The sequence below is a fragment of the Lepus europaeus genome, chromosome 15 (genome assembly GCF_033115175.1).
Source record: "Lepus europaeus isolate LE1 chromosome 15, mLepTim1.pri, whole genome shotgun sequence".
NCBI lineage: Eukaryota > Metazoa > Chordata > Mammalia > Lagomorpha > Leporidae > Lepus > Lepus europaeus.
The window spans coordinates 91,040,022-91,052,807 of NC_084841.1; the positions used below are offsets into that span (position 1 = coordinate 91,040,022).

Below are 12,786 nucleotides of genomic sequence, written 5' to 3' on the forward strand. Positions count from 1 at the left end.
GGGTCCAGGTGGTGGCAGACCTTGGCCAAACCCAACAAATGCCAATTCAGTAAGTTGGTTTTTTTGTTTTTTTGTTTTTTTTTTTTTGGCACTTTGCAATATTTGACAGAAACAAAACCCACTGCTTTGGAGAGACTTGAAAACTGTTGTATTTACCTTTTCTTCATCATTTGAAAAAAGAAAATCGGTGTATATTTTTAGCATAGTATGTGTTACTTTTGAAATTATGTATACTTTTTTTCACTTCGAGGTTTAATGTAAACATACATTCGGTGTCACTTTCAGAACGAAAGCTGGAAATGCTGTGAGTTAAGTATACTTTTAATAAACATGCGTAGTAGTCTGTCATGGTTACAAGTTGGCTTGATCTCCTGGAATAACTGCAGTGATAATTAGTTGCCAGATAAAATCTCCACTCTGATTTCTTCTATTAGAAGAAAGCAAACTATTATGATTACATCTGTCATATTAATTATACCCAGGTTTGCTTGCTTGCTGTCCCAGGAAGCAGGTGCACACGTGTGCTTTTTAGCTACCCTGCCATCCTTGCACATCTGTGTAGCTGACATCCTGGGAGTCTTCCTTGTATAGTTTTGGCAGTGATTCAAATGTTCTTGTTTCTTAATAAAGTCACGTAAGTATATCCACAGGTTGAAAATAAAGCTGTCTGAAAGTTGATGTGATTTTAATTTCATGATCCTGGAGATGTGTTTCCTTTTTGACTCTGAAACTGTCAGTGTTTGAGAGAGGTTTGCTGAGTGTGTTGGTGTGGTCCGTGCCCTGCACAAGCATGCCTGGATCCGAGGAGTCAGAGGGGCTAACTGCAGCCCGTGTCCCACGTCCCAAGTCTGTGGTCACCTACCCAAAAGGGAAGCCTTTTGCCAGTGTGCAAAAGGAGTCTTCATCGACTTGCAGCCGTGGCCTTAGTGCTCAGTAACATGGATCTGCGCCAGTGTTTACGGTTAACCTTCAGGAGAGTTCAGAGTGAGACGTGTGTGGTCTAGGGAGCCTGGTCCTCAACCCATTGCGGTTCTAAAGCAGAGATCACTTTGTTCTGATGCAAATAACTCAAATGTCTAGAGAAAAAACCTTGATAATGTGTATTACCTGCTTTTCCCTAAGTTTTAATCGCTGTCACATTTGCTAATTAAATGAAGTTATTTGCGGTGGAAGGAATGACAGTTGTTTCCAATGCAGTCTTGAACGGGCTACTTACTTTTAGTAAATCCTGCTGAGAGACGCCAGCCAGATTACGTTGTAACGGGAATGCATTCACTCCGCGGTTTGCTTGTGTGCCTAGAGGAGCTCACACTATTGTTCGCTCCTTCCCCTCCACCTGAACCAGTTCATTCAAGATTCCCCTTGAAAATGACATCTGGTTAGCCAGCCACAATATGTCTCTTGAGCTCTTACAGAAAGAACAATTTTTATGAAAATTCTGATGTTAGTGCCAGACTCTGGGAAGAATTTCCATTTTCTGCATGTTTGATAAAAAGGAATGAAAAGGTACAAGCCGTGGTCCACCTAGGCTAGGTGAGCCTTCCCACCTGGCAGCCCAGCCAGCCACACCCTGCTGCCTGAGGACGGCTCACCCCACTGCTCCCCTCCTCCCACCATGCCCCCTTTATACACTCACCCACTGAGGCTGGTGCACCAAACCTAGCAAGTGTCTTAGCCAAGCAAAGTATGAGGTTGAAGCGGAGAGGAGAGGAGAGCCCTGTGTCCCTTCTCAGGGGCTCCAGGTCTTCAGGGATCCACTGAGCTGAGCACGTGGGTCAGGTCAGCCGCTGTGCATCCCTTTAGACTCTGAGAAACACAAGTAGGGTAGGAGCCGTGCGCGTGCATCTGCTGTCCGGTGGTCAGGCTGCGACAGGGGTTTTACCAGCGTATGCGCAGGCAAGCAGCAGGGCTGAAAGCGGTCTTGCAGGTTGATGTGTGCCACCTGCGGCATCGTCCACCCCACTCACAGTGCGTGAACAGGGAGAAGCCAGGAGCGGCCTGTTTTCTCTTCCGAGAGAGAAAGTGGTCATCATGGAAGCGTGCAAAGGAAGGGCCTTCCTCTGAAAACGGCTCATGATGAGAGCAAGGAAGGTCGTGAAGTAGGAAGACTTTGTAGCAGAACCGTGGGGGCTTCTGCTGAGGGGGCACAGAGAATACCACTGACTGTCGCGCAGTGTCTGCGCATCTCTCTTACTTTGAATCCCAGGTTTCTTTTTTTTTTTTTTTTTTTTTTTTTGACAGGCAGAGTGCATAGAGAGAGAGACAGAGAGAAAGGTCTTCCTTTTTGCCGTTGGTTCACGCTCCAATGGCCGCTGCGGCCGGCACATCTCGCTGATCCGAAGCCAGGAGCCAGGTGCTTCTCCTGGTCTCCCATGCAGGTGCAGGGCCCAAGGACTTGGGCCATCCTCCACTGCCCTCCCAGGCCATAGCAGAGAGCTGGCCTGGAAGAGGGGCAACCGGGATAGAATCCGGCGCCCCAACCGGGACTAGAACCTGGTGTGCCGGTGCTGCAAGGCGGAAGATTAGCCTGTTAAGCCACGGCGCGGCCAAATCCCAGGTTTCTTAAACTCCCCGCGGACACTCCAGTTCCTGTCAGTACAGTAAGTCTGACTCCTCAGTGCAGTATGATCAAGCGGTTGCTTTGGTTTTGCCGTATGCAAATATGTTTTACTTTTTCGTCATTGGAATGTTTGGGAGTCTCTTCACATTTACAGGAAAGGTAGAACATAAGGCATTCCCGTGAGCCCCGGTCCCAAACGTTGACGTTTGCCCATGGTGGCCTTGTGGTTGCCTGTCTCTAAATAAGTGTGATTTTCCCGAACCACTTAATTTCCTGAAGCTTTATCCCTAAAAGCTCTACTGTGTTGCCTAGAGCCAAAGGCACTATCTTTCATAATCCCAGCATAATGACCAAAATAAGGAAACTACCAGTGATACGATGCATCCTACGACCGCCGAGCCTTAGACTTCGCAGTTGGCTCAGTTACGGTTTCATAACCAAAGCAAACCCCAGCCCCTCTGGCATCCGCTGTCACCTCTCTGTGTCTCCTTCAACCTGGAGCCGCCCCTCAGCTTCTCCTCCTTTCCGCACCCTATGGTTTGTTGAATGCAGGCCGCTTACTATTTAGAATGTCCATGGTTTGGTGTCGTCTGTCCTCGGGATTAGATCTGGGTTAACGTAGATGGCAGGGGCGCTGCAGAAGGAACTGTGTTCCTCTCGGTGCGTCGTGTCAGGAGGAGCGTGGTGGCGACTTCTGGTCAGCGGGTTCGGGTGGTGCCTGTCAGACAGGACTCCTATGTCTCCCTCAGTGGTAATGGACCCGAAGACGTAGCTAGACACTCGCCTAGGTACCCCCCTGCTCCGCTGCCTTCATCTGCTGTCTTTGGCATCCATGGATGCCCCTGCCTGAATCCTTGTGTACTTTTTGGTTGCCAGGTGGAATGTTAGGATTCTTCTCCCCTTCCCCTTTACCGGCTGGCTCTGCTCTCACAGGGTCGCTCTGTCCTCTCCGTTCGCGTTCCCTCGTGGGTATCAGCTGTGCTTCTGAATTAGTTTATTCAGCCAATACACATGCAGGAAGTGTCCAAGAGTTGCCCAGTCGAACCCCCTTGGGGCTGAATCATTTATCCACTTAGTACGTCCTTGTTATTCAACGAGCACTTTGAAGGCTGAAGCTCCACTCAGTCCCCGACCTCAGATCTGAAAACAATCGTTTGTCTCAGGAGCTCTGGGAGCTCGTAGTGGAGAATGCCGTTTAGAACCCGATGGAGTGACTGAGTTTCTTGGGCTCCCTCGGCCACAGACCCTGAACACAAGCCTGTGCAGAGCACGCTGACGCTTGCATGTCAGTCCAGCACCACCAGTCCGTCCCCACCCTGGGAAAAGCTTTCGTGTTAATGACTCACTTCCCTGAAAGCGTGGAACCTGCCTGCCGTTACCCATACGATGCTGCTTTGCTTAACCTTTGTCCATGGTTTTGACATGTAAAAGCGTTTCCATCAAACACTCTTGACACCCATCCGTGACAGCAGGAGAGGCAGTGTTAAGGCCCAGACTCGTGATTTTAAAGGAGAATAAAGGTGCTGGGAGTAACTCCAGCTGAACTGGCTTCGGGTTGCTGCTCATTCATTGAGCAGTTAGGGCAGGATAGGACATTTATCTGCCAGGCAAGGGTCACTTGTCTGCTCAGGCCGGGGGAGTGAAAATCAGAGAGATGTGGTTCATCAGAGAAAACAAAAGGAGCTGTTACTAGAAGATGAGACGACAAAAAACCAGCAAATGTCCGAGTTAGTATTGTTTTCGTCAACTCATGATGGGAAGCAGGCAGAGGCGGCTCCTTTGGGGAAGACAGTGGTACTGAAGCGTGTGGCTCCTCCAAGGCTCCGCTGTGCACGGCCGGACGCTCACTCTTTAAAGAAACCGCTGCAAAGGAGCAGAATGGCGTCAGCTTGCACTGGCTCCGAGACTGTCTCGGCTTTGCCATCCCGATTCTAGAGACCCAGTGCTTATCAGACAGAAGAAGGAAAGTACTGAGCTCTAATGTCACTGACCGTCTGAGAAAACACTGGCCAGGAGCTCTTGAGTGACTTCCGTGCCCCGCTACAGCACCACAGGCGTGCACCCTGGGACATTCTTTGCAGCTCTCGGATCCTCCGCCCAGCTGGGCCAGACAGTGTATGTGGCCCTTGGGTCCCTCATCTGTCAAATGATAGGTTCCCCTGGATTCTCCTGCTTGTCATCGTATTGTGATTTCTGTCTTTCCCATCATCTTCATGTGTGTTTGTCTTTCCCGTCATCTGTAGTCTGTATGCAGTATGGGATTGGAACGGAGGCGGGACCCAGGTTAGAGGCAAGGTAAGAGCTGAAGGTGATCTCAGGTCATCAAGTGCAGGTGTGTGTGAGAATGGCAGTAACATGGCGGAGCCAGGAATGGGGAAAGGAGCGGCGTTAGAGGGTAAGCAGTGAGCTGTTTTGTTTCTGTGGTGAACCGGGAGGACTCGCTCTCGCTCGCTCGCTCTCTCGCTCTCTCTCTGTCTCTGTCTCTGCCTCTCCTTCTCTCTGTGTGTAACTCTTTCAAATAAATCTTTAAAAAAAAAAAAAAAAAAAAAAGCTGGGGGAGAGGCGACTGATGGAAACCGTCTCTGAACCCTTCCTGGGCCTCACCCCTTGTCTCTTACACTTCCACTCACCCCGTCCTGAGACGTAGTGGTCTCCTTGCCTGCCATTCTCGGCACCACGTTGCAGCGCAGCCCCGGAAGTGGCAGGTGGGGCATCAAGAAGGGCTCCTCCGACCCCTCGGCCTGCTGCCACCCCCATGGCTGCCCTATCTCACGGCTCCTGTGACCTCCCACTTGTGAAACAAACACGACGACTTGTTTGCTGGCCTCGCCATTCCTGACCTCTGAAATAATTAATTCCTTGATTTTGTTTTCAATATCCGTTAGTTTCCTTTTCCACATTAATAATATTTGTTTTTACTAAAGAATTTCTTTTTATTGTTTATCTCTAGATGTGTCACAGAAAGGTTAAAAGTCTTGAGTCAGATAGTGTCAAGAATGAGCCTACTTTACACGTTTCCTCACCAAAGAGCACGTAACCCCTAACTTCTTAAAAATCTGGCGTGTTTGGCTTTTTATTCAATATTTTCTTTGGATTTTTATTCAGTCACATTACCCATCCTTTCTCAATGGGTAGTGTCTTCTAGTTACATATTACATATTTTTTTATTTTATTATTTTCATATGGTTTCAACTGTCCTTGCTCAAGTTATGTCTAGGAAAAAATGGAAATGTATTCACATCTAATCCTGATCTCTAATCACGTCTGGACTTCCTGGGTTTGTTGATCAGTGTCTACTAGTGCCTTCAATCAGTGTTCTAGATATTTCCTCAAATCTGCCTGGTTCTGCAACTCCCTGCATGTAACTGAGTAGCGCTGTCAGCCACCCAGTCATGAAGTTGAAACCTAGGAATTATCTTATTTCCTCCCTCCTGTGTCGGCCACGCCCTGTCAGCGCTCCCTCCCGAGTAATTTGTGAAATGACTCTCAAATTCTGCTTCTCCTACTTTTATCTCAATCAGCACTGCCTACTGCTCCCCACCTCATCTCTTGCCGGACTTTCTGAAATGGCCTTCTAACGTGTGTTCACGTTCCCCAATGCCTCTGCAGCCGTCTTACTAAGACATGAATTTGAACCTGGGACTGCTTACTCACTGTAGCATAAATTCACTCAGCCTGAGCGCGTGGCCTCAGCGGTTACCGTTCCCTGTAAAATTTCCCAAAGTAGCTGTAAACGTTCACATTCCCCCCTCCCATGCCTGGTCCTTCTCTGCCCTTCTGTGGGCAGTACCAGCTGCCCAGCTCAAATGTATCGCCTGCACCCACTACTTCTGCCTACATTGTAATAGTTGGTGTCTTTCACTCTAGCCTGTCCCATCCTGCCCATCACATCCAAGAATTCAAACTCAGTAACCTGAGAGGTGTAGGAGCCCACATGCTGATTTTCATTAATTTTGAATGAGGACGTCAAAGAATATGGAGTAGAAACAGTAAGAATAAGCCAAAATTTAAGAGTTTGACAGGGAGAAAAGTGGAGGGAAACCGACAACTAGAGATAAATTTAAATTTTTTAAAATGTTTACTATATTTAACTGGGTTTGAAGGAGCCGTGAGAAAAGAGAAAAAAAATTTAAATGAGCAAGGGTTTAGAAGATTGCTGGGAGGAGACGACTTAGAAAACACAAAGTTTTTCGACTTTGGATGACTGGGTGACATTCCGATCTATAAACCATGAAGTGCTGGGTGGGAAGTGAAGGCATTGCAAGAACCTGATGGCTTCAGTTCCGTTCTGGAGGGCGGAGGATCCCCCGGGCCCTGTAACCAGCATGAGGGCCAGTTCACGCGAGTCCCTCGTAAAACAGCCAGGAATTTCATGAGCTAATGTGGAACCCCTGGTTACTTGCAGTCTCTACCACGGGGAATATTTACACCACAGAAACTGGCAAATGCTACAGATTAGGACCCTTGACCCCCTGAAGTTCTCTCTTCCGTAAAGGCTGAGCCCAGTGCGTCCAGATATTAGCAGTGACCAGGTGGGAGTGGAAGAGCCTGATGATACTTTTGACCTTGTCAACCTAGTTTCATTTCCCTTCAGGAAACCTTTGCTGTACATCAGAGAAGTCAGCTAGGCAGATAATCAACAAGATGGGAGCCAACAAGGGAAGCTTTCGGATAACGGGCTTGAGATGTTGGAGGGAGGCATAAAACGCTAATGGTGGCATGAAGGAGGGGCAGGGACAATTCACTCATAATGCAGTGGAAAAATAATGGCTGCAGTAAACCCAGGGGAGTTGTGATGGGAAAAGATTCTGGTTGGAATACGGAGTGAGTTTAGAGTGTCTCATGAGAAATAAAGATTTCAGGCTGAGGAGTTGCTCCTGTATCTGTGTAAAATTAGCTTAAAATACTCATCAATGGAAGAGAAGGCAGTGTGAGTGTTGTCAGTTAAAGGAAGGCTCTGGACCACCCATTCCAGAGATCTGAAGGGTGAGGAGATCATGTCTTACCGAAGACTGACGATGGGCAGCATAGAGCGGCAGAAGGTGCTGAACAGGTGCTGAAGACGTGGGGAGACAGAGTTGGGCCTAAGAGTTGATCGAAGAATTGGTGATCTGGAGGCACCGGGTGCACATGTTAGAGATAGCGAGGAGCAGAGGGTGGAAGGTGGCTCGTGAACTGCTCAGCTCCGAGAGAGCCACACTGTGTTCACTCACCACGTCAAGTGAACACGGCCATGGAGGTTCTGCACTCTTCGGGGAGGTAGCGCTGAGCACCGTTGGTGCTGGGCACTGCGGGAGTGGCCCTCTGCTGTGCTGCAAGCCCCCGGACGGACCCAGCAGGGCCTCTGGGATAGGCTCTCTGTGATTAAGGCAAAGAAGGAAAAAAAGCTTTTCAGATAACTTCATGCTAAGTATTTCCAGAAAGTCTTCCATGAGTGAGTCACCAAAGGGAACTCGTGAATTCGTGTGCTTCCCGTCCTCGCGTTGTGGTTGCGTATTATCTTTGTGTCTAATTGTACAGCAGGTGTAGGGGTGGAAGGTCACTACTCCAGGTCCCCTGCTGGCTCTGCTGGCTGACTCCCAGCAGACAGCAGTTCACTGACCCTGGTATGAATAAGGGGACAGCGATGCCTGTGGGTTTACAGCGTCTTCACGAGAGTGAGCTTGTGTGGGAAAAAATGAAAACACTGGGTTTAACTTTCCCTGTTAATAACCACACTCGAGGGCTTATTTTTAAACACGTCCCAGTGTTTGCTTCGGAGGTCACTGCAGCAGTGTGGCGTCAGTGTCTTCTCGCCTCTAGACGGGAACTTGACCTGAAGGGGGAATTCGTTACCCATATCCGATCCCCAGAGACATGGAGCCTTTGGAGACTCACCTGAACACACCCTTCTGCTTCACGGGGTTTTCTGGTGCCTCACGGGGAAGGGGAGGCTCACGGGACGTCTGAACTGAGAGTTGCCCCAGGCCGCAGGAACAGCTAGCCGGAGACCTGACTTCAAAACCAGTGCAGGTGCCCGGAGTGGCATCTGTGAAGGCGACTGCTCGGGAAAGCTCTGGTCTCGTTTTTATGGTTTTTAGCTGCACAGACACTGTCTACTTGAGAACAAGTCTTCAGCATCAGGCACTGACAAGCAACCTGAAGCCACGATGACTTAGCGCTGTAATTCTGTCTGAGTTCCTCCTCCTTGTGAGTAAATCCGAGACAATGTGCAGTTACTAGGCTTTCGGCACTGAGCAGATGTAAATTCTTTGTCCTCCACTATCCTCTGTGATACATTATTGAATCTGAAGAAAGTCTGGAAAATATTCATCGTAGGTCAGACTCCGTCCTGCCACATGAATCAAAACTTTTCTCTCTGTGTCCTGTTCTCTTCCCAGATACCGTACTCCTCCGCGTCTCCCGGGAATTATGTAGTAAGTACACTGGGTTTGTTTGCTCGCAAGAATCGAGGTTGCGTTTTGTTTGTGCAAGGAAATGGTTGTCCGGGTGTTGAGAGGAGCCCTGCGTATTGGCCCAGAAGAGCACATCTTGAGTTGTCTCAGCGCGGCGCTCTCACTCGGTACCCATGCTGATGTCCGTCAGCGCGGCCGTTAGCAGTCTGGCCAGCACTGCCCTGAGCACTGTTCTACTCCAGCCTATGTTTCTGCAGAGAGTAGCACAAGCTCTGTCCGGTCAGGAAGAGAGCCGCCCCCAGATGCACAGTGAGGTGCTCAGACTTGCAGCTCCCAGGAGAATAACCCCACCCAGCCTCCAGCCTGCTCGCACACACACAGTCTCCAAAGACAGTGAACTTCTTCCCGGTCCCAGAGAGGATCAGGCAGCAGAATGGTGCCTAGGCCTTTAGAGGAATCTTTCAGGGTGGTTTTTTTTTTTTTTTCAATCTTAGAAATTGAGGATACCTACTTTCCCTCTTATTTAGTACTTACTAGATTTTCCCAATAATTTATATAGATATGAAGTCAGTGTAGCAGATCGTACATGCCTTTCTGAACACAAATGACCTTTACATCATCGTCACGTTAGGATTCTTGCTGCCACCCTAGAGGATAATGCGATGGGGAAAAGGGAAATCTTTTCTAGATTTATTCTTGGGGGGGGGGGAGGCAGCGAGGTGGTTAGAAAGGAGGGGTAGTGTTTGATTCGCATAGGAGAGACTCTCAGCACCCTCCAGGACCTGTGATCCTGGTGCTCAGTGTTCCTTTAAGCTGGACTAAGAAAGTCACGTTTTCTACAAAACAAAAATGAACAAAACAGTGAAAATATGGGTAGACCTATTATTAATAAATAAGCCTGATATTTAATGAATTGTAAGCTTCTATTTGGAAGGAAATTTAAGTCGTTTGTTAAGGAGCAAATATGTATGAGTATCTGAAATGAGTGGTAAGCTGGAGCTGCACATGTAGAAGTAGTGAGGCTGCAGCCATCTGTGAGCTGGTCTGAGCGCTGCACAAAGAGCTCCGGCGATTCTGAAGGCTGCACTTGAGGCGCTCATTCTGGTCATCTGCAGTAGTTAACTGCAGACTCGCCCAACCTCTGTTTCCCTGTGGCTATGTGGCTGCAGCCTTGCTAGTCAGTACTCATTGATGACAGCAACCAGAGGCCAAGAAGAGGAAGAAAGGGCACCCGGGTCTTTTAAAATATGAATCCCTGAGAGAATCACACATGCTTTCCCATAAAAACCCAAGATACAAAGTGTAAGGCCATAGCGGCAGAACGAATTCACAAGGGCACAAGAATTATTTCCATTTTATGGACTTGTGAAGGCCCTGTTGAATGGGGCCTTTCTCCTTAGCCTCTTCATACCTGATGTGATTAAGTTGTGAATAATAGATCAGTATGTTACAGGCTCGTTGTTTTTGGAAACTTGTCAAAACAGTCTCACCATATTTAAGCTAAATTATGTTTTCGCACAATACTGAAATGATTGTGCATTCAAAGAAAATAAATTATGGAGAAAACATATTTCTTCTATCGTTTTCAAACTGGATTGTTACAGAGATAAATCAGTCTAGCGTTTCTTCTGTTTGTCCTACACTGTGTAATGAAATGCCTTGTTTCCACTGAAATGTTTTATGATTGTTTAGGGTCCACCAGGAGGCGGAGGGCCACCAGGAACACCCATCATGCCCAGTCCAGCAGGTACTGTCCCCAGACCAGCCACCTGTGCATCCAGATAGTCAACTAAAATCGCAAGTAGAGACTTTGTGTGTGAAATAAAGTTTTACCATGCATCTCATGAGGGTTAAGTACAGTGAGGCAGCAGATGCAAAGAAACAGTGTTCTTGAGTAATTACTGTCCAGTTACTCAGACATTTAGAAAATTTCTGTTCCATAGGTAGTAGATTTAATCGGGATGAAAACTGTGTTGATCTGTCTGAACTGCCCCTTACCTTAAAGATTCCGTGACACTGAGAAGAAGTTGCGGATCTCACCACATAGAAATATTCTATAAGAGTAAAACATTAAATACGTGGATCTGTTGGGTCTAAGATAGCAAATCCGACCACCAGCCCTTTCGTCCTGCCAGGGCGGCTGGACTGTGCTTTGCTGCTACTCTGTCTGCAGCTAACAAATTCAGGGGAAAACGTTTCTTAATCTTACAAGCTAGATTACATCTCAGCATATCCTTAACAGTTTTATACAGTTATCTTAACTGACTGTATCCCTTATTCTTGAGACTTTCACACAGACTGTTAAATGGACGTGGGGTCTTCAATGGTGGCAACTTAGACTGGTACCGCCCTCCTGGTGGTGCTCTGGTACCTGCGCCAAGAGCCGTGGGAAGGCTCAGAGCATCGGGCTGTGCAGCCTTAAGGGTAGAAATGGTTCCAGATAGCAGCCAAGATTGATGTAGCAGGATGCTCATTTGTTACATTCAGGGAACTAGTGGATGTGGTCTTCATATCCAATGTGACTGTAGTGAAATTATTACATTAATTTTATAGCTTATAAATCTTATCAAAGAATTTTTAATGGCATGGAAAATAAATGTTCATGATTCACTACAATATGGTCATGATTTTATTTTATATATTTATGACACAAAAACCTGAAAGGTGGAAATGAAACAAATAAGCTAAAACTTGTATCAGGGATTACTTCTGAGTGATTGAATAGAGGGGGCATTTTTATAATTAGAGATTATTTTTAAACGTGTTCCAATGTCAAATTCAAATATTTTTATTTGTTGAAATTTAACATGGATGAAAGCTTGAAATTTTTCAGTATTACTCATCATACCAATAAATAGTAATTTTACGTTTTGAACCTCTTTAATTTAGAAAAAGCATAAGTTTGATAATTAATTTAAAAATTGTACTTTGCCTCACTAACTAAACCGTATCCATAAGTGTTTCATGGACAATTCTGCAAGCATCTCCATTAGAAATGGAAACTGTTGAAGATGTAGACACATGATCATCTCCCCCACATTCACGATCCTGTACGATGAAGTTAATGTTTAAGGTAGCACGTGATTAACACACACCTTGACACTAAACACAGTTTGGGAACAGCACTAAACATGGCAAGTTAAGCAGTCTTGTCACGTCTTTCTTAATGACAGTAATTGCCACCAGTGTACCTGCCTAGCCTGTTTGCACACTCTTTGGTATATGTGTCCATTATCACAGTCACTCCACTAATACTAAGCCAACACAAACCCCCAAACTGCAAGTGCTACAAGATCCACCTCATCGTAAACTTTTTCTGTACACAAAACAAAGTCTGATATTTCATAGAAAATACCAGCCTTATTCTCCCAAGTTTTTTCATTTCTGGTGAAATTATATATATATTTTTTTCTTTTTTTGGTGAGGTAGAGCTACTAACAGAGGGGGGAGAGACAGAGAGAAAGTTCTTCCATCTGCTGGTTCACTCCCCAAAGGCTGCAAAGGCTGAGCTGTGCCGATCTGAAGCCAGGAGCTTCTTCCGGTCTCCCACACAGGTGCAGAGGTCCAAACACGAGCCATCCTCCACTGCTTTCCCAGGCCAGAGCAGAGAGCTGGATGGGAAGAGGAGCAAAACGGCCACAAACCAGCACCCGTAGGGGATGCTGGCTCCCAGGCGGAGGCTTAGCCTGCTCTGCCGCAGTGCCGACCCCTGAAATCATATTCCTTTTTTTTTTTTTTTAAGATTTATTTTATCTATTTGAAAGAATTACAGAGAAAGGTAGAGCTGGAGAGAGAAGTCTTCTATCTACTGTTTCACTCCCCAAATGACCA

General features: G+C 46.9%; 1 protein-coding gene across 2 annotated transcripts in view; it reads left to right on the forward strand.

Annotated features, from left to right (window-relative positions):
* Positions 1-12,786, forward strand: part of SSBP2 (single stranded DNA binding protein 2) — a 309,712-nt gene that overhangs the window by 277,064 nt on the left and 19,862 nt on the right. For both annotated transcript variants that reach the window (XM_062212479.1, XM_062212480.1), the window contains 3 exons: positions 1-49; positions 8,941-8,976; positions 10,648-10,702. In XM_062212479.1, the coding sequence (XP_062068463.1) occupies positions 1-49; positions 8,941-8,976; positions 10,648-10,702 (140 nt within the window). The remainder of the gene's footprint in view (positions 50-8,940; positions 8,977-10,647; positions 10,703-12,786) is intronic.